Source organism: Triturus cristatus, chromosome 2_1, assembly GCF_964204655.1.
Source record: "Triturus cristatus chromosome 2_1, aTriCri1.1, whole genome shotgun sequence".
Taxonomy (NCBI): domain Eukaryota; kingdom Metazoa; phylum Chordata; class Amphibia; order Caudata; family Salamandridae; genus Triturus; species Triturus cristatus.
Genome location: NC_140581.1, coordinates 905,456,540 through 905,478,795, shown reverse-complemented (window position 1 = coordinate 905,478,795; position 22,256 = coordinate 905,456,540). Strand labels below are relative to the sequence as shown.

General features: G+C 47.9%; 1 protein-coding gene across 1 annotated transcript in view; it reads right to left on the bottom strand.

Annotated features, from left to right (window-relative positions):
• UBQLN1 (ubiquilin 1) overlaps window positions 1–22,256 on the bottom strand; it is a 512,801-nt gene that overhangs the window by 231,757 nt on the left and 258,788 nt on the right. Inside the window, exon 5 of the mRNA XM_085633159.1 lies at window positions 1,736–1,894. Coding sequence (XP_085489285.1) covers window positions 1,736–1,894 — 159 coding nt within the window. The remainder of the gene's footprint in view (window positions 1–1,735; window positions 1,895–22,256) is intronic.

Sequence of the window (22,256 nt, the reverse complement as noted above, 5' to 3'; positions counted from 1 at the left end):
ATCGTTCTCGACCTAAAATAGATTACTTCATCCTTTGTGGACAAGATGCTCACCTAATCAGTGACTCCTCATCTGAACCATTTCAATCATCAGCGGATGTACCTGCTCAATCACTGCTTCTCTATTGTTCAACATCCACCTTTGTCCACTATCATTTAATCCGGTTATCTCAGCTGGTCTAACTAGCTGCTATGAATGCTGAAGAAATACAAATTATTGTAAGGTTCGAAAGTTAATCGAATCTGGATTCCTGTGAGATGAAGAAATACCTACAAGCAGTTGATCACTTGATGTCTGCTTAACCACCTAAAGCTCAACACTTCAAAAAACAGTCATGCATGTGGCAACTGGATGACTTGGTATCCATCAACCTTTTGACCTCAAGACCTCCAACATTCTACTCACACCAAGTCAGGATCCTAAGAATGATTATGTACTCCAATTTGTCGCTTACACCACAAGTTAATCGAGTAACCCAAATGGTGCTTCCATATGCCTTCTTCAAATTTTCTTATAGCCTGTGTTTCCACGTAAGGTCCTATGCACTATTGTTCTAATACTCTCCCATCTTCACCACATTAATCAAATATATCTTGGGGTATTCTCATAAAATATTTTGGGAATTACAAGGAATACAAAATGTAACCACCAGACAGCTGCACAACATTCCAATAATGACCAATGATATTGCTGGCTCTCATTTCCCTGTTCTGAAGTCCAGTAACAAGATGAATTGCATTTAAAGGAATGTGCATTGATCACTGAAACAATCCAAAGAACTGCACTATTTTTTCAACAACAAATGCTCCATAACTATTGTCAAACTAGGTCACAAGGCCCAAGGCTTGCCCATTCACTTTCTGTGCCCTAATTCAAAGGCCTGAATAGATCCAGTCTACCAAACTTTGGAACTCAATGTTGGCTCAAATAAGGAACTTGACAATCATGTCTGACTCAGGAAACCATTAAGCAGGTTTCTTTCCAACACTATGACAATAGATGGAATATGAGCCACAGAAATAACATATGCAAGCAGGAGCATCCATCCTCATTCTCTCTGCAAAGCTACATACTTAAGCACTGACACATTCACAGCACCATGTTTGGAACATGTCTAAGAACCTCTCACACACACACCTCAACAAACATATCCCTCTGTTGGTCATTCTACAATTAGCACGCTTCTAACCCACTAATCTAACCACACACATGGTTGTATGCAAGTTGTAACACTCTGTGTGCTTGTCCGGAGTATGAAGTGCAATTCAAATGTGGCAAGAAAATATAAAACACCACTGGATTTTAAAAACATCTATTCCAAATGACGGGGGATTTACACATTTTACAATTGTTTTTCTTAATCTGCCCTTCCAAATGAAGTGCAAGAGAGCCTGCTGCAGTTTATCCCATACATAGGTGGGAGAGAGCTAATTTAAAGAGCTCAATCAATCACACAGGAAAACGGAAGCTAACATTGCAGCATTAAGAAAAATGATATCATTATGTCCATACAGAAAGGAAATTAATCAATACAAATGATAACTGAAATGTTTTTTTAAAGTGGTTAAAGATCCTACACCCGATGGTATTTTTAAATAGTACAGATCAAATAAATCCCTGGGCTAAAAAAAGACTCTTACTCAAAATTAATTTAAAATCAGCATTTTGTTTATAAACAGGTTGTGTACATGAGAGTAAACAAGAATGAGAGTAGCAATATGGTATCTGCTATCACCTGTTCTTGTGCTGCATTCAACATGGGTTCCTGGATGTCCGTATACATTCGACGTAAAGCGTTATAGCCTCCGGGAATGCTTTCAAGATTGCTGAGGGCTCGGTCTTGGTTTCTCATCATTTCTTGCATCATTGCAGGATTTCTGGCAAGTTCTAGAGTCTAAAAAAAATATTAATCTAATTATCAATCTGTTGTATGAAAAGTGGCTGATGTTAGCAATTCTTCAGGAAGAGGAGCTTCTAAAATGTTTGCTTGCTTTGGAAGATCAACAGCTGTGGACATTGGCAGAAAAAGTTACTTACCTCTAAATGTGAGCTCTTCGTTAAAAAAGTCTTCCCTTTATTATAAAACAAGCATTTGGAAAGTAATCGGTCTCGCATTTGCGAAGGTTTGAGTTTGTGGCGTTGTAAATATGCTTTTTTCATGTTGAGTTGCTTGTGGTATAGATGAAGTATGTTGTGTTTATTTGAAAAGTGTGATGTGAAAGTATGTGTTATGAAATGTATGTGGTGTAGAATGAAATTATTTTGAATTAAATTGTGTGGTGTGCAAATGTGGCAGTTAGTGGAAGTATATTGAGTGTCATTTTATGTTATGGTGTGGTGTGTATTTGTGTGGAGTGTTGTATGTGGTATAGATTTGATTTATGCACAGTGTATGTACGTTGTATGTATTTGAATTTAAATGTGTTTTGAAGTTATGTTAAGTGGTATGATGTTTAGTATAACAAAGGTGGATGTGTTGACTTATTCTGTGGTGTGGAATATTGTAGTAAAATTATTTTTTAGTAGTTGAACTATGTGGCATGCTAATGAGTGGAATGATGTGGATAGTAATTATGTGGTATTTAGTGAAGTTGAATTATGTGCAAGTGGTATTGCGTGTTATGTAGTTTTATTGAATTATATATTATTCTATAGTATGCGTTGGAATTCTTTGGAGTGGTTTGTGTATGTATGTAAAGTGTTGTGGATTTATGTGGTGTTTAGTGGGAATATTTGTTGTGCATTGAAAGTATGTGTTTAATATATGTGGTGTGGAATGTAATTGTGTGAAATTGAATTGAGTTGCCTGGTAATGTTTTTTGCAGATAGTGAGAAAGTGGTGATTGGAGTTATGTGTAGTGGAATTATGTGGTATGGAGTGTTGTGGAACCATGTATATAAGAAATGTGTGGTTTTGTCTGTAGTGAACACTGTTTGTTGGATAATACACATTGGCAAGAATTATTATATAGGGATGGCCAATATTGCATGCTCAGTTTTGCCATGCAGCTGGAAAAACGTCACAGGAGCAATGTTCCTTTTATGTGCGTCTTTACTCCTGTGCCATAACATGAATACTTTGGCCACAACTTGAAAAATGTAGGGCTCTTCTGAAAATATGGAAATACTACTTTCCAAACATTTTCAAATATAACTGTGTGGTTTCTAAACTATTTTTATTTACCGATAATAACATGTAGTGGTGTAAAAGGTATTTGAATCTTAAACTATAGAGAAGTGCAAACAATATAAAAATTGTGCTAATGCCAAAGTGAAAGTTTAAAAACTTATGTGCAAATCTGCTAATTTGAATAATTCCAAATTATATATTTTGTATTTTGTGGTAATTAAAAGTCTTCATTTCATAGGTTTACACACCCCTAATGTTATAATACAAAAGAAGGACACAATATTAACCCAGCCTAAAAAAGAACCAATGTTTTTCCATCTTTTCTGAAAGTTAACAAGTATGTGTCCCTACATTTTAAACTAACTTTCCAATGTAGCTGTAATGTAGCATCTGTACTAATTTAACCCCTTCGATGCGAGTGATGGAGCGGTTCCGTCATGCGCGTCGGTTGCGCTGTGCGCATGACGGAACCGCTCCGTCATGGCCCCGCCCGCGCACGGAACCTTCAGCACTGCGCGGTAATCCGCGCCGCGCTGAAGGGGTTAAAAAGTATCAGCTTTTGTGTACATAATAGAGAACCAAAGCACAGTAAATGGAAATATTGCTGGGGCGAGTGTTAAAAAAATCCAGTGTTAAGCATAACTGAGCTGGTCCTTCTTATGCAGTACAACATCTGCTTTTCACCAAAAAAATACTTAAACAAGCATTTACAATGCAATGGGTCTTGCATTTGAGAAAGTTAGAGCTAATGGCGATGTAAATGGCAATGTTTTATACTTATGGGTTTTTTTCTGCAGTGGAGTGGTTGTGGATATGCAGGAGATATCTGATGTTTACAATCAGCAGGTTTGAAAACATCCAAACAGGAAGCAAGCTAATAAAGCCGATGGATCAGGAGGTAGAAAGTGAAACCAAAAAACTTGGATTAATCACAGCTTTCGAGCTTAAGTAAATTGTATGGTATGAGGCAAATATTTTTCTTTACTGATAACACGCAAAACTGGCTGCAGCAGCTAGACAGGTAGGATTTGTTGAGTGGGGGAGGTGTTTACTCCTTTAATTAAAGACAGACTGCAAACAATCGCATCCCTCAAAATGAGAGCTAGTTCGTGAATAATAAAGACATCATTTTTGTCAATGGGGTGGAGAAGAAACAGACACGCAGAGGAAGTTGCGTAATGCCAGAGCTGCCATCTCGGGAGCTGGGGAACCAAGTTCAAGTCTCTGCATCGGCTCAACATCCTGTGATTCTGGGCAATCATTTAATCTCCAAGAGCCTTTACCAAAAATGTACGTTACAGTGTGACTCCGAGATGGGTGTGGGAGGTATCTTCAAATAGTAAGCAAAAGGGACCACCGAACAAAGAAGTTGCAGCTATGTGCTTCGTGGTTCCTGCGGTGGCCATCTTAGAAGAGAGACCGCGGCTGTTCTTGTATCATATGTGATTTAAAATAAAGGTTGTGAGGAAACATTAACATTTTACATACGGTAGATATTTCCTAAATTCTATCATTGAAATGTTCTAAACTGTAATATTTTTCAAACCACTTGGAGTTATGTGCAGTTATTAATGTAGGACGTTGGTGGAAGCTAATCCATGCCAAACCTGAAAAGCAGCAAAGGCAGGAAGAACATAGGCGCCAACAGCAGCGGCAACAATCAATAGAATGGGGCTCCGGTAGCTGCAGCTTTAGGTGGCCTGGGGCTCCACACTGCAGAGGGAGCCATGGCCTGAGCTGCAGCTTCCACACCTGAAGCAACAGCAGCTGTGAATACCGCCACAGCAGGTGGTCTGTGCCCTGCAGCAGGAGCATCCAGTGACACCCACACCGGTGAGCAGCATTCCAGGGAATTGTGAGTGGGGCGGGTTCTACCTTTAAAGGTGGGTTGTGCTAGTTGCAGATCAGAAAGGACCCTTGTATTGCAAGCAAATTTAGGAAGTGCAGCCATTGGCTGCTTTTCGGAGGAAAAAAGGTTCACGGCCACTATAGTAAAAGTGTGTCTCGTTTGCCCTAAAAATTAATAATGCTGATAAAAAGGTGCTAGTTCCAGGGAAAATAAACGGGCGCGGCCGCTATAGTAAAAGCGTGACGCGCTGTCCAAAAAATGAACAAAAAGGGCGCATTCGCTATAGTAAAAGCGTGTTGCGCTTGGGGAGAAAAAAATAATGCAGATAAAAAGAAGCAAGTTGCGGGGAAAATAAAGGCACGCGGCCGCTATAGTTAAAGCATGCTGCGCTGACATTTAAATAACAAAAAAAAAACAGATGAAAAGATGCAAGCAAAGCGGGCGCCTTGCAGGAAGGCATGTCGTCTCTGCAGAAGGAGAAAATCATTAAAGAAAATAGCACTAACAGACTGTAAATAAAAAATACCATATAACACAAGTAAAAGGGACAGTCCTCATGGGAGGTTACAAATGTAGAAAAGGCAGTACTAAGGAGGGACTAACGACCCTATTAACGAATCAGAAGTCAACATTTACAAAGGACAATAACACAAGCCACTGATATATATGGGCGGAGAGTGGGCAGAGCTTCAAGTCCATACCTGAATACAGCATGTCTCGAAGAGACAGCGCAAGCGCTGCCTGGGATAGACCTAAAAGGCAAGCTTTCTTATATAGGGTTAAAAACTGTCTGCTTTGTACTTGGGAACAAATCTTATCTTTTAGTTTTACAGTCCCTAAGGTTTTGACGGTGAGTGTGGCATAAATAGTCTGAATTTCCCAGGATCATCATTTATTAAAGTCCCACGAGACTTAAATGACAATGTCTTTTACCCAAAATCTGGAAAGATGCATAATGCAACATTTAGGATCTGATGTAGTGGCAGAGGGGGGCACATTTTAAATAAGGCATTTACAAACTAAAGGAAAGTCCTTAAAAACCACTTCCCAAAGGAATGTCTCTGCATGTCAGCACAGATGACTATATCGTTTTGGCACCACAAAAAATTGTAAGCACTTAAAAACAAAAGCTATATTATTTATTTACAGATAAAGAAAGCTCTACATTTGCTACAAAAATATTACGCAACTACTTTGAAAGAAAATAAACCTAAATACTCTTTAAATGCACAAGGAAGAGACTGGCAGTTGAAAGCTTGTATTCTACGGAAACCAATTCCAGTGTGCACAGGCATCCAATATTTCGTTTTTAACAATCCACTGCAAACATGTCACAAGAGTAATGTTTTCCATTGCATATTTTACTCTAACATGTGTCCCCCCTCCCAACTTCTGCTAAATAAAATATCTCTGCCACATCATAAATAGCTCTGCCACAACGTAAAAATGTATTGTGCTGCAGAAATTATGGAAGGAATATGCTACTTACCAGTATGCATCTGTTCTTGGCATGTAGAGCTGCAGAGTTGTACACTTAGCATAGATCGCCATCTGGTGTTGGGCCCGGATGTTTGCAGTTTGTTTTTCTTCTTGGACAGTCTTTGGAAGTCACGAGTTTGGTGACTCCTCCTTCGGTCCGTACTGCGCATGGGCTTCGGCTCCATCCTCAGATTGTTTTTCGCCAACAGGGAAATGATGGAGCGTAGTAATAACAGTGAGAAACCCATGTGTTGTATCTAAATAAGATGTACTGGAACGGATACAGGTAGCCGGGGAGGCGGGTGGGCGTGTACAACTCTGCAGCTCTACATGCCAAGAACAGATGCATACTGGTAAGTAGCATATTCCGTTCGAGGCATATGAGCTGCAGATTGTACACTTAGCATAGATTATATAGCAGTACCCAACCCTAGCGGCGACCACCGGTATCCGTTGCAGCTGTTTGAAAAAGTGTCTTTAGTACAGCCTGGCCCACCCTAGCTTGCTGCTTGGAATGCACATCTACACAGTAGTGTTTTGTGAAGGTGTGCGGTGTAGACCATGTGGCTGCCTTGCAGATGTCATCTAAGGGTATATTCCCTAGAAAAGCCATAGAAGCCCCTAACTTTCTTGTAGAGTGGGCTTTAGGGGGAACAGATAATGTTCTCTTTGCCTTTTGATAGCAAATTTGTATGCATTTTACAATCCACCTAGCTATCCCTGATTTTGAAATGGGGTTGCCTTTATGTGGTGGAGAGAAGGAAACAAACAATTGTTTAGTCTTCCTGAAGGGTTGCGTTCTTTGTATGTAGTATAGTAACGCCCTTTTTACATCGAGTGTGTGTAAGGCCCTTTCTGCAACAGATTGGGGTTGCGAAAAGAAGACAGGTAATTCCACTGATTGATTGAGGTGGAAGGGGGAAATGACTTTGGGCAAAAACTTCGGATTTGTGCGAAGTATGACCTTGCTGTGATGCATTTGTATGTAGGGTTCCTGTATGGTGAACGCCTGTATTTCACCAACCCTTCTAAGGGAAGTGATAGCTACAAGGAAAGCTGTTTTCCAGGTGAGAAACTGTAGCTCACATTTGTGCATTGGTTCGAAGGGCGGACCCATTAGACGTGTAAGAACCAAATTTAGATTCCATACAGGGGAAGGTGGTGCCCTGGGAGGAATTACTCGTTTAAGGCCTTCCATGAAGGCTTTAATAGCGGGCACTCTGAAGAGTGATAAATGCTGCCTGTTTTGTAGATAGGCAGCGATCGCTGCTAGGTGTAGGCGTATGGATGAATATGCCAGGTTACACCTGTGAAGATGGAGCAGATAGCATATTATGTGCTGTATGGATGCATCTAGAGGGTTGATTGTATTGTTACGGCAGTAAATTACGAATCTTTTCCACTTTGCGGCATAGCATGCTCTAGTGGTAGGGCGTCTGGCTTCCATGATGATGTTCATGCAATCAGGGGGAAGGTTAAGGTATCCGAATTCTAGGATTTCAGGAGCCAGATCGCCAGGTTGAGCTGAGCTGGGTCCGGGTGCCTGATTTCTCCATGGTTCTGGGTTAGGAGGCATGGGGATAGATGCAATTTTTGATGTGGTACCACTGACAGTTGTAGTAGCGTGGTGTACCACGGCTGCCTGGCCCACGTCGGAGCTACCAGAATGAGTGTGAGGGAGTGCTGTTGTAGCTTCCTGACCACTAATGGAATTAGTGGGAGAGGTGGAAAGGCGTATGCAAATCTGCCTGACCAGTTCATCCATATCGCATTGCCCTTGGACAATGGGTGTGGGTATCTGGCGGCGAAGCTTGGGCATTTTTTGTTTTCGTGGGTGGCGAAGAGGTCTATCTGAGGATGCCCCCACTGTTGGAAGAATGGGTGAAGAACTTGTGGATGGAGTTCCCATTCGTGTAGTTGTTGTGTTTGTCTGCTGAGCAGATCTGCCATGGTGTTTTGTACGCCTGGAACGTGCTGTGCCAGGAGAAAGATGTTTTGGGGAATTGCCCATCTCCATATGCTCTGGGCTAAGCGGGAGAGCTGGGGAGAGTGTGTCCCCCCCTGTTTTTGTATATAATACATCGCAGTCATATTGTCTGTGCGAATGAGGACTGCTTTGCCCGAAATCTGTTTTTGGAAAGATTTTAGGGCTAGAAAGATCGCCAAGAGCTCCAGGTGGTTGATGTGGAGCGATTTTTGCTGTGGCGTCCATAGACCTTGCATGGTGAGGTGTAGGAGGTGCGCTCCCCAGCCGGAGAGCGATGCGTCCGCTGTTAGAATCACCTGAGGAACCGGGTCCAGGAACGGCCGCCCTTTGGAAAGGTTTGTGGTGTTCCACCACTGCAGAGAGTGATGTGTGCGGCCGTCCACCAACACCAGATCCGTCAGCTGACCCTGGGCCTGGTTCCACTGTTGTGCTAGGCACTCTTGAAGTGGACGCATGTGGAGTCTTGCATGGGGCACTATGAAGATGCAAGACGCCATCATTCCTATGAGCTTCATAAACACTCTTGCTGGAAGAGAGTGTTGAGGAAGGAATGTTTTGCGTAAGGCTTGAATGCTTGTGATTCTGGCTGAGTTTGGATAGGCAATACCCTTGGAGGTGTCTATAGTGGCCCCGAGATATTGCTTTGTGTGAGATGGTATGAGGTGGGACTTTTGGTAGTTCACCGTGAAGCCTAGCTGGTGGAGCAGTTGGATGGTGCTGTTTGTATGCTGCACACATTGGTCGTAGGACGCGGCTTTTATCAGCCAGTCGTCCAGGTAAGGGAAGACGTGAATGTGTTGACGTCTGAGGTGTGCTGCTACTACTGCTAGGCATTTGGTAAACACCCGCGGTGCGGTGGTGACCCCGAAGGGGAGAACCGTGAATTGGTAATGTTGCCCGTCCACCACGAACCTGAGGTATTTCCTGTGAGAGGGGTGTATTGGAATGTGAAAGTATGCGTCTTTCAGATCCAAGGTTGTGAGAAAGTCTCCCTGGCAGAGGAGTGGGAGGACTTGCTGTAGGGTGACCATGTGAAAATGGTCTGAGTGTATGTAGGCATTTAGAGGCCGGAGGTCGAGAATGGGTCTGAGGGTCCCGTCTTTCTTTGGTATTAAGAAATATAGGGAGTAGACCACTAGATTTTGTTGATTGACGGGGACCTGCTCTATAGCGTGTTTTTGTAGGAGTGAGAGTACCTCTTGTTTGAGCAGTGTGGAATGTTCTTGAGACATTGGACGGTGCCTTGGTGGGATATTGGGTGGGGTAGATGTTAGTTCGAGACAGTACCCTGACCGAATGATTTGGGTTACCCATTTGTCCGATGTTATGGACTCCCATACGTGGATAAAGTTTTGTAGTCTGCCCCCGACCAGAGTGGAATGGTCTGGGGGGAGCGGAGGGGAGTCATTGTGCGGGGGGGGTGGCAGAACGGGTGTTGTTGGTTTTGCCCCTGCCCTTATTGTTGTTACCCCTGTAACCACCTCTCTGATTGCCCTTTGAAAAGGTATTTTGAGGAGGGGACTTGTAGGAGGTAGAGGCGTTATCGGTGGAGGAGCCTCTGCCTGTGCCACGAAAGGACGAGCGTCGAAAGGAACGTTTGGAGGCTTGTGTTTGGAGTGCCCCCATAGACTTTGCTGTGTCTGTGTCTTTCTTCATGTTTTCGAGCGCTTCGTCTACCTTTGGCCCAAAGAGTGTTTCCTGGTCAAAGGGGTGATTGAGTATGGATGCCTGGACTTCAGGCTTGAAACCTGAGATCCTGAGCCAGGCGTGGCGACGAAGCAGGACACTGGTATTTATGGCCCTAGAAGCAGTGTCGGCTGCATCGAGGGCACACTTAATGGAGGTGTTTGTAATTAGTTTACCCTCCTGTATCAGGTCATGAGCCTTGTGCTTGTATTTTTCTGGAAGGTGCTGCATAAGAGCCTCTAGTTCGTCATAGTGTGCTCTATCATATCGCGCAAGCAGTGCTTGTGTGTTTGCAATGCGCCACATGTTTGCAGCTTGGGAGGCGGTGCGTTTACCAGACGCGTCCAGAAGTTTAGATTCTTTGTCTGGCGGTGGGGCATCTCCTGAGGATTGGGAGTTAGCCCGCTTTCTAGCTGTGGAGACAACTAGGGAATCTAGGGGAGCAGGGCCCTTGATGTAAGCAGGGTCTGTGGGTGCCGCCTTATACTTTTTCTCTATTCTAGGGTTCAGTACTCTGGCTCTGACAGGGTCTTTGAACACCTCTGTAGCGTGCTTGGTGACACCCTTAAGCATGGGTAAAATGGAAGTGGATTTGTCTTGTATATCAAATGTATCCAGTAGGAAGTCTTCTTCTACTGGTTCACTGTGCATGTCCACCCCATGGTAGTGTGCTGCTCTCTGCACTAAATGGTGAAACCCTAAGGAGTCCTCTGGAGGAGACGGTCTTGATGGGTATAAGTCGTCCTGAGGTACATTGGGTATATCAGGGTTATTGTAATCCTCCCATGGATCTGGGGTCCCTGGTGGAGTGGGATCCATTGGGGCGTCCGCCGGGTAATTGTCCGGATCCCCATCATCCGGATCTGGGGATGGGGTCGGATCGTAGTGAGGTACAGGTGGCGGAGACCTGTGAGGTGGAGGTGGTGGAGGAGGTGGAGGGGGTAGGGGAGGCGGTAGTGGGGAGGGCACTCTGAGGGGAGAAGTAGCAGAGTCCTTCCTTTTGGGTGGAGGAGGAGGAGCCGGAGCATCAAGGCGTCTTTTCTTGGTAGTTAAAGTCAAAAGCCCAGTTTTAGGATCTTTGGACAAAGTCTTTTGTAAAGGGTCTGGTGTAAACAGAGCCAATGGTGTCGAGTCGTCTGTCGGCACCGGTGATTTCGGAACCGGGGGTTTCGATGGTCTGTGTGCGCCATGCTTTTTTGAGGTCTCCGGGTGTTTCGGCGTCGAATGATGTTTCGGCGCCGGAGCATCGGTGCCGACAGATTTGTGTTTGTGTTTGGTCGGCACAGAGTGTCCAGGCTTCGGCACCGGTGGTTTCGGAGTCGAGCTGGATTTTGCAGTCTTCGGTGCCGGATGCTGTTTTTCGGCACCGGGTGTCGGCTGGCTCGATCCCGAGCTGCCATGAGACTTTGGGAGCTTCGACACCGGGCCCGAAGGTGGGGTGATCGAAGTTTTGGTTTTGGTTTTGCCCAGGCCGGCAGGCGAGGGAGTAACCTGAGTCTCTTTGGTTTTCGGTGTGGGGGTAGGAGGGGGCATATTACTCACGGCCCGCTGCGCTGGTGTAATGTCCTCCACGTCGGAGTCGTCGGCCTCGGAAGCGCTGACGACGTCTTCCTCCTGCTCGGTGTGTGTTTGCCCCGAAGCTTCGGCGTCGTCTCCGAAGATGTCCGGTGGAGCTGCGGAGGATGAGTGCGCCATGGTGCGTCGAGCTCTTCGATCTCGGATGGTCTTCTTCGATCGAAAAGACTTGCATGCGGGGCAGTCTCTAGCCTCGTGTTCCGGAGAGAGGCAAAGGTTACACACCTGATGGAGGTCGGTGTGGGGAAATTTAGACCCACATTTTGGGCACTTTTTGAACGGAGTCCTTTCCATCGGCCGGGACCGGAGTCACGGAGGGCCCGAAGGCCGGTGTCGATGAACGGGATGGAGAAAGTGCCGCTTCGAGAGATGAAGATGATGAAGGAACTCGAAGAATCGAGGATTTTCCGTCGAGGCTGGAACCGTAGAAGTTCGAAGCCGGAGCACGAAGTATCACATCCGAGCCCGATGGCGGAAAAAAACAATCTGAGGATGGAGCCGAAGCCCATGCGCAGTACGGACCGAAGGAGGAGTCACCAAACTCGTGACTTCCAAAGACTGTCCAAGAAGAAAAACAAACTGCAAACATCCGGGCCCAACACCAGATGGCGATCTATGCTAAGTGTACAATCTGCAGCTCATATGCCTCGAACATACTGTTTACATAATTATTACAAATTAAGTAAGTGCATGCTCGCTAACTGAAAGGTGACGAGTACATGTTCCTACAATTTACACAAAGTTTCCAATTTAGGATCAATACAGCGTATGTAATAATTTAAAATGTATGTGGTTTTGGTCAAAAAAAGGAGAAGCAAAGTATATTCATTGGAAATAATGCTTCTGCCTGTTAAAAATAATCAAACTTTAAGCAGAAATCAGCTGATACTTCCCGTGCCACACAACATCTACTTTACACAACAAAGTAATAAAAAAGCAAGCATTCCCACATAGTGTTAGAAGCAGTCTTGCTTTGCCCTAGGCAGAGATATTTTCTTGTTGTATAGTGCCTGAAGTCTGGGCAGTAAATGTGGCTGAAACAGAGTCAATTGTCCAAGATCATCACATATTAGGGTGTCGCCAAGACTTAAATTACAATGTTAGAAACAATGGAACTCATTTACCCCTTTTTGGTACCTGGAAAGAAAATTGATTTGCACAGAATAACAGGCCATTAAGACAAAGCCATGATTTGAATCTGGTTCCCCCTAATCCAATATGCAGCTGTAGTCGCATCTCCTCTCCAAAAAAGCCCTTTAATGTTGTAAACATAAAGTGTATGCTGTCATCTAATATGTGCTACGCAAACAAATGATGGACGGAATGCTGAATGAATCAAATATTCACCCCAGTCAAGAGATTTGAAAGCGGTCCCAGGATGCTTGTTTCCAGTCCAAGGACGACCCTGCTGGGCAGTTCGGGCTGGACTGTTCCCATGCGGAGCAGGGTCAAGACTTATTTGCATATGGCTGGGTCCAAACTGGGGTGGCGTAGTGAGCAAAAGAATGATGGATTTAACCCAGATCTCTTGAATGGGTGAATGTTTGATTCATTCAGCATTCAGTCTATTAATCGTTGCTGCAGCACTTTTCGCTCTATGTGGGATGGGTATGCCCAGACATGGGTCCCTTGCTCGCTGTGCCACAGGATTCAAGCTAGCCTGGCTGATGAGGGATGTTAACCCTGAAACCGGTCACAGGATGCTTGTTTCCGGTCCAGGGAGGGCCGGGCTTGGCAGTTTGGGCTGGACTGTTCCCATGAAGAGCAGGGTCACGAATGATTTGCATATGGAAGGATCCAAACTGGGGTGGCGTAGTGACCAAAAGAACAATGAATGTGACCCAGATCTCTTGACTGAGGGTGAATGTTTGATTCATTCAGCATTTGGTCCAACATTTGTTGCCGCAGCACCATTTAATATGTGCATTTCTGTAGATATTGCACACCCAAACATTACTGGTACAGGGGAAGATGCATTACTCAGCTTTTGGGCCCAAGACAAATTAAATGTCCTTATAATACAGTTCAGTTTGATAATGTTTAATTTGTCAAAAATGCGTATAACATGAACTCTACAGAAAGGAATGTGTGCAGTTTACATAAACATGAAGTACATTACACACAAACGCAGTAATTGTGCCGAAAATAATTTAGACTGATAATATGCACTGGTAACAATTATGATATAGGGGCGTTCAATAGTCCCTGCACAGTGTTACCGTGCCGCTGCAAACAGGTGACAGGAGCAATATTTTCAATTGCACATCTTCCTGTTATGTGCGTCATCTCCCCCACTTTAGCTTAAACAAACAAATAACTCGGACACACCATAAATAACTCAGCCACCACATCAACAAGCATTGGCATAGCCAATAGGTCTCGCTTTTGGGACCTTATAAGTATTTAGTTATGCAGCACAATATCCTTGGGGCAACAACATCAAATGTTGCATGGCTAAACACTTATAAGGTCCCAAAGGCGAGACCTATTGGCTATGCCAATTCTTGTTTAAATTGGGAGTGGGACTTGGGAGGGTGGAGCGGAGACAAGTTTTTTGTTTTAACTCCGCCCACCTTTAGTACCAAGGAGGGACTACTAAGCCTATTCACAAATCAAAAGCAACCATTTAGAAAGGACAGCAACAGGAGCAGATTGAAAAGATGGGCAAAACATGGGCGGAGCTTTAAATGCATACCTCAATACAACATGTCTCGAAGACACATAAAAACAGAAGCTTCCAAGGCTGCTACCTACATCCTATGGAAGCTGTAATACCCCAGAGGACATTAACTGTGCTCAGGCTCCACACAATGAGCTGGGAAACTGCTCTCTGCCGAGGTTTCCAGCACCCCTACCCTATCACCCTGTGATAGCAGCATCTCATCAGGTGACCTGTGAAAGGAGTCGTTATTGTATGACACACTGTGGCACCATGTCTACAGGCAGGTTTGCGTTCACATGAAAACGGATAAAATGTGCAGTGACATAGGTAGACGCACATAAGCACAACAAAACAAACACCCAACTATAGATAGGAACGCTGACAAACAAAAAAGAAGAAAAATGCAGCCATTATAAAGATAAATAGACATGCAAGCAAAGATAGAGGCAAACAGGAATTTATAAACAAACGCAGACAGGCAGACAGACAATCAAACACATACACGGACATATACACACACACAAACACATGCAAATGCACACACAAGTATGCACACACCTTCCTTGACGGCAACGGCTTAAGGTTTCACACACAAAAACAGGAGCAGCATAGTGCAGGTGTTCATCCCTCGCACAGCCTCAAGCCTGACACACAAACACACAGAGGAGCCAGTCCTCAGCGCTCTCTGTACAGGCACCCGCCCATCAGGGGAAACCCTGCACAGCGAGGGGCTGCAAGCAGATACTGGTATCCATGACAGCTGGCCCCCTCCAGGCTATAGCCAGAAGGGGGTGCTGCCTCTAAAGCAAAGCAGCCTGGAATGACCATTAGGTAAACTAATAGAGGGCGTTTCGGCAACACGCGTACGTTTATGTATGAAAATAGATCTATTCAAGCGTGTCCGTAGTCCGCGAGAGGCAGGTGTAAATAAATTTACTACGCAGGATGTGTCCATTACACGTGCAGTGAGGTTTGAAGTATTAAATCCCATGACAAGAAAGCGTTATAAGGCTGGGCTTGACTTGTACATTTCTGAACAGACCAAAATGTGTGTTTGTGGGAGTTTACAAACTCCAAACCAAAGGCATCTTACCTTGAAAAACGCCAAATATTTACTCCCGAGGAAGGGAAGAGGAACAGATCACCTCAAATTTGGTGAAGGTACAGGCGAAATTATTTCTTCATAGGAAAACATGCACGCCAGTGGTCGCACGCGCACACCACAGCGAGACATCTGTTTTGAATTATCGCGCACGAGTCTGGGCACGATAATTCAAAACAGATGGTGCCTGTGCGGGTAACTGCAAGCAATAGGCCGTGGGCGGAGCAAAGGCGGGACATGCACCCACCTTTGCCCAATTGCATGCGGTCTTTCTTAGAAAGACGCACGCAAAGGCCAATAGCCTCTGACCAAAACCAAACCACACGCACAAGCGTGTTGTCAGATTTTGAAGCCCCCTTACATAAAGTCTTGCAGAGCACTGCATGCGCCCTTGCTCAGGCGAGATCTAAAAATATAGCGCCCTGCTGAAAAAATAGAAATACTGTTTATCAAAGGTTTGCAAATAAAATAAATGTGAGGTCGCTAAAGCTTATTATTTATTAATAATGAAGCATGTGTGTTGTTGTAAAACATAAAATAGCTCCCAGCCCCCACCACCCCCAAAACAATCACAGATATTTGTGAAATGTTTATCTCAAAGGTAATATGTATGTGTTCCTACAATTTGCACAAACTATAAAATTTAGCATTAATGAACAAGTTACTTACCTTCGGTAACGATGTATCTGTAAGAAACATTAGGTAGTTGGATTCCTCACCTTAGAATATCCCCAGGCGTCAGACTGGATCCGGAAGATTTTTCGTCAGCAATACCCCTTGCGCGTCGCTAGGCGTCGTCTGCGGCTCCGCGTCCGTCGTCGGCGTCGGAATGACGTCGTCTGAGTACTTAGACGCCGCCCTCGCGCGCTGACGTCAGTTCTTGTACATAGCTTTCCGCGCCAGGAACGCAGAGCCATGCAAAGACCGACACTGGTGCCAAAAATAAAATCTAGGGGCCTGAAAAGGATAACCTTAACCCTAGATGTCAGTTCGCAGGATGGGTGGGTCGGTGAGGAATCGAACTAACTAATGTTTCTTACAGATACATCGTTACCGAAGGTAAGTAACTTGTTCATCTGAAAGAAACACGTTAGTTAGATTCCTCACCTTAGAAAAGATACCCAAGCAATACCATCCCCGGTGGTGGGTCTGCGAACCAAGATCACACCAGAAAGTCCTGGAGGACAGAACGGCCAAAGAAGCCATCCCTCCGGACTTGGCTGTCAAGGCAATAATGCCTGGCAAACGTGTGTAGCGAAGCTCACGGCGCCGCCTGACAGATGTTCTGCAAAGGGACACCCCGTCCCAAAGCAGTAGTAGCCGCTGTGGCCCGAGTAGAATGGGCGCGCAGCCCAAAAGGAGGGTCCTTTTTTGCCAAGGAATAACAAATTTTGATGCACAAAACGACCCACCGAGAGATGGTCCGTTTGTGCACAGCTTTCCCCTTCTTAGCACCCACGTATCCAACGAAAAGTTGGTCGTCCACCCGGAACTGCTTTGTGCGGTCCAGATAAAAGGAGAGCGCATGTTTTGGGTCCAGACGGTGGAGCCTCTCTTCCTCTTTGGAAGGATGCGGAGGCGGAAAGAAGGTGTTCAAGGTGACAGACTGCCCAAGATGAAATGGAGTCACCACTTTCGGAAGAAAGGAGGGACGAGGCCGAAGAACAACCTTGTCCGGATGAACAGAGAGAAAAGGAGGCTTTGATGATAAAGCCTGGAGCTCACTCACCCGTCTAGCCGAGGTGATGGCTACCAGAAAAGCAGTCTTAAGCGTCAGCAGACGAAGAGGACAATTATGAAGAGGCTCAAAGGGAGCACACATTAGAAATGTGAGAACAAGATTCAAGTCCCACTGAGGCATTACAAAAGGGACAGGAGGGAACGTGTGAGTAATGCCTTTTAGAAAGCGTGTAACTACAGGGGACTTGAAAAGAGAAGGCTGATCAGGAAGCCACAAGAAGGCAGAGATGGCAGCAAGATAACCTTTCAGGGTGCCCAGGGCAGAGCCCTGCCGGGCCAAAGAAAGAAGAAACAGTAGAACCTCAGAAAGAGGGGCGGAAAGGGGATCCACAGCCTTTGCTGTGCACCATGCCACAAATTTGTTCCACCGGCAGGCGTATACCGTCTTTGTGGAGGGACGCCTGGCTGCCAGAATGACATCACAGACTTCAGGAGGCAAGTCAAAGGGCATCAACTGCCGCCGCTCAATCTCCACGCATGGAGGTGGAGGCTGGACAGGTTCGGGTGGAGGACCGTCCCCTGCTGCTGCGACAGAAGATCCTCCCGAAGGGGCAGACGTATCGGAGGATCGGTCAACATACCGAGTAGCTCGGGATACCAGTACCTTCGTGCCCAATCCGGAGCCACCAAGATGACTTGGGCCCGGTCGTGCCTGATCTTCTTCAGCACTCTGGGCAGAAGTGGTATAGGCAGAAAGGCGTACAACAGACCGCAACTCCACTAGTGACGAAAAGCGTCACCGAGCGAGTGCCGCCTTGGAAATTCCAACGCGCAGAACTGCTGACATTGCGCGTTCTCTTCGGTGGCGAATAGATCTAACCAAGGCTCTCCCCACTGCTGAAAGAGACCTTGCGCCACTTCGGAGTTCAGACGCCATTCGTGATCCATCATGCACCGGCGGCTGAGTTTGTCTGCTCTGGCGTTCAGAGAGCCCGCCAGATGTTGAACCACTAGGGTGACGCCCTGGTGTTCCAGCCACGTCCAGAGGCGCAGAGCCTCCTGACAAAGGGTCCACGACCCCACCCCGCCCTGTTTGTTGCAATACCACATGGCGGTGGTGTTCTGTGAACACCTGCACGACACTTCCCCTGACAGAGGGAAGGAAGGCTTTCAGTGCAAGTCGGATCGCTCTCAACTCCAACAGGTTGATGTGGAGACGAGACTCCGCCGGAGACCAGAGGCCTCTGATCTCCGCCTCTCCCATATGGCCACCCCATCCCAGGAGGGACGCATCCGTCACTACGACATGCTCCGGTTGGGGAAGGGAGAGGCTCTTGCCCTTGACCCAATCGCGGTCCGTGAGCCACCACTGCAACTGCCGTGCAGTGCCCTCCGAGATCAAGACATGGTCGGACAGGTTGCCGTGATGCTGGGCCCACTGAAACTTCAGGTCCCACTGCAGAGCCCGCATGCGCCGCCTGGCGTGATGCACTAGTAGGATGCAGGAGGCCATCAGCCCCAGAAGCCGCAACACTAGCCTGACCGAAACCCAGGATAGAGGCCGAAAGATGGGAATCAGGGCCTGAATATCCCGGACCCGCTGTTCCGGCGGATAGACCCGGAACTGCGCCGAATCGAGAACCGCTCCGATGAAGAGGAGCTTCTGAGAGGGACTCAAGTGTGACTTCGGCACGTTGATGGAAAATCCCAGCAAATGCAGGAGATCCGCCGTAGTCTGGAGGTGGGAGACGACTGTCTGGGGCGAGCCCGCCTTCAACAACCAGTCGTCGAGATAGGGGAAGACTGGAACCCCTGATCTGCGCAGATGAGCTGCGACCACCGCCATCACTTTCGTGAACACCCGAGGGGCACTGGTGAGGCCGAAGGGGAGCACGGTAAACTGAAAGTGCTCTTGGCCCACCGTGAACCGCAGGTAACGCCGGTGGGCCGGCAGGACGGGGATGTGGAAATATGCGTCCTGCAAGTCCAACGCTACCATCCAGTCTCCAGGGTCTAGGGCAGCTAGAACCTGAGCCAAAGTTAACATCTTGAACCTTTCCTTCCGGAGGAAGGCATTGACGTTCCGGAGGTCCAAGATAGGGCGTAGGCCCCCTTTGCCCTTCTTGGGAACCAGAAAGTAGTGGGAATAACAACCACGACCTACTTCTGGGCTCGGAACGCGCTCGACGGCCCCCTTGGCCAAGAGGGCCGAAACTTTCTCGTGGAGAAGATTCAAATGATCCCCCGAGATATGGTGGTGCTGCGGTGGCATGGCTGGAGGGGTCGTCTCGAAGGGGAGGGAGTAGCCCCTTCGGACGATTTGCAGCACCCACCTGTCCAATGTGATGGACCGCCAGTGGAGCAGATGATGGCGAACTCTGCCGCCCACTGGTGTGGAATGGGCCTGAAAGCTCGGACTAGGAAGGCTTTGAGGCGGATGCTGCCGGGGTGGATGTGGGCTGACCGCGTCGTCCTCCAGAACCGCCTCGGCGGAAACCACGTCCGTGACCGCGCGCAGGTTGATTCTGCGGCTGGTGGCTAGGCGCACGTGAGGAGGCATCCCTTCCTTGGCCACGAAAGGGGCGAAAGGCGGAAGTTTGCGACCGCGGGCCGAGAGGCCTAAGGACTTGGCCGTAGCCCGGGAGTCCTTAAAGCGATTAAGCGCACTGTCCGCTTTCTCGCCGAAAAGGCGAGTGCCATCAAGGGGCATGTCCATGAGGGTGCTCTGGACATCGCCCGAAAAGGACGTGGACCGCAGCCAGGCGTGACGTCTAAGCGCCACTGAGGTAGAAATCGCCCTACCCAGCGAGTCCGTAGTGTCAAGCCCACATCGGATAGCATGTCGCGCTGCATCCCTCCCATCGGCCAGAGCCTGGGTAAGTCGTGTCTGGACCTCCTCCGGACACAGGGGCAGCACGTCCTCCACCGTATCCCACAGAGAGTGGGAATAACGGTCCAAAAGACAGGCGGTGTTCAAGGACCGCAGGCCCAAACTAAGGGAGGAGAACAGCTTTTTGCCAAACTGTTCCAGTCTCTTGGAATCCCAGTCCGGCGGAGCGGTCGGGAAGGAGGATTGGGAGGTAGAAGCCTGGATAACCAGGCTCTCGGGGGTAGGGTGTTTGGACAGAAAACTGGGGTCGCCCGGAGCAGGGCGGTGGCGCCTGGCGACGTTCCTGTCCACAGGAGGAACTGTGGAGGGCTTGGACCAGGTGCCCTGCAGAACGTCAATGAGGGCCTCATTGAATTGCAGCAGAGGCTCAGTGGAGCTTGCTGCAGACTGAAGCACGTCAGTGAGGACGTTAGTCCTCACAGCCACGGCAGGTAGCTCGAGCCCAAGGGCTGCGGCCGCCTTGCGCAGCACCACAGAGAAAGCAGCACCCTCCTCCGAAGCCACAGTCGGAGGAGAGATGAATCCAGTGTCCGGAGAGGTATCCAGACCACTGGCCTCCCCCAGTTCATCTGCCCAGTCCTGTGACAGTTGAGCCTGAGCGGCCATAGGATCCTCGGATCCCTCCCATTCACCCCCATCATCCGATTCCTGGTATGCAGGAGAAAGGATCGGAGCCGGGCGATAGACAAAATGTGTCTCCAGCGGCGCCGAACGCGGCGTCCATCGACGCCGTATCGGCGCCGGGCCCGGAGTGGGGCTGAACTGGGGCTCGACGCCGAGCGGAGTCGGCGTCGGAGGTGGTACCGGTGTCGACGCCGGCGGAGGAGGCGTGACGAGGTCGACCGGCGTCGGCGGGGACTTGGGAACGGGTCCCTCGGGCGCTTGCGGCGTCGAGGCCGGAGCCGTCGACGGCGCCAGGGCCGGAGCCGCCGGCAGGCAAGGTTGCCCAGTCGGGTCCGTGGGGCCCGAAGGCGCGCCAGCGGGCGTCGACGGCGGAGCCAGGTTCCTCATGGCCGAGAGGAAGGCACTGACTTCCGCCGGCGTCGCGTCAGTCCCAGGGACCGGTGGGTATGGGGACTTGCGCGGCGCCTGCGGCGGGGTGGAACCACCCTGACCCTCGGCCGAGTCGCGCGACCGGCGAGGGGAGTCCGAAGAGCGGTGTCACCTCTTGGACTTCTTGGAGTGCTTCGACTTACCCGAAGACTTAGATCCCGACGACCGATGATGACGTCGGCTGCGGCTCCGCGACCGATCCTTGGACCTCCTCCTGGACCGGGATCGAGAGGGGCGCGGAGCCGAGTGGCGAATCTCGAGAAGCTTACGGGACCGCTCCCGTCTAGCCTTCGAGGTCAGGGCCTTGCAGTCCGAACACGACGCCGCGTCGTGGTCGAGGCCCAAGCAGTAAAGGCACCGGCGGTGATGGTCCGTAACCGACATCAAGCGGCTACAGTCAGCACAGGCTTTAAAACCAGGCATCCTACCGGCACCGGAGTCGAGACAAGATCAAAAAGGATCGAAAAAGTTAGTCAAAAAGTGACTAAAGGGGTAGCTCTCCCGGATCTGCGCTTACTGGCGCTGAAAAAAGAAGAACTGACGTCAGCGCGCGAGGGCGGCGTCTAAGTACTCCGACGACTTCATTCCGGCGCACGACGCCGGTGACGGACGCGGAGCCGCAGACGACGCCTAGCGACGCGCAAGGGGTATTGCTGACGAAAAATCTTCCGGATCCAGTCTGACGCCTGGGGATATTCTAAGGTGAGGAATCTAACTAACGTGTTTCTTTCAGATACAGCGCGTCTAGTATTTTAAAAAGTACCTGTTTTAAGCACAAAACCGAAAAGCAAAGCACATTAAATTGAAATGAAGCTGTTGCCACAATTAAACAATCTAATATTAACCAAAATGTAGCTGCTCCTTCACATGCCACACAACTTCTGAGTTACATAACAAAGTAATAAAAAAGAATACATTCCAATATAATTTTAAGTGCGGTCTGCCTTTTCAGGGGGAAGAGATCTTCTCTTTTAATTTAACAGTCTGAAGTCGTGACAGTGAATTTGAGCTTAAACTGTGTCAACTGCCCAAAATCAATATATGTTTCGGGAAGGGACATAGACTTAAACAACGTCAGCATCAATGTAACACATGTATATGCCTTTTTCCCTACATGGAGAGAAAAGTGACTTGCCCAGAATAACATTGTTCAGCAAATGCCA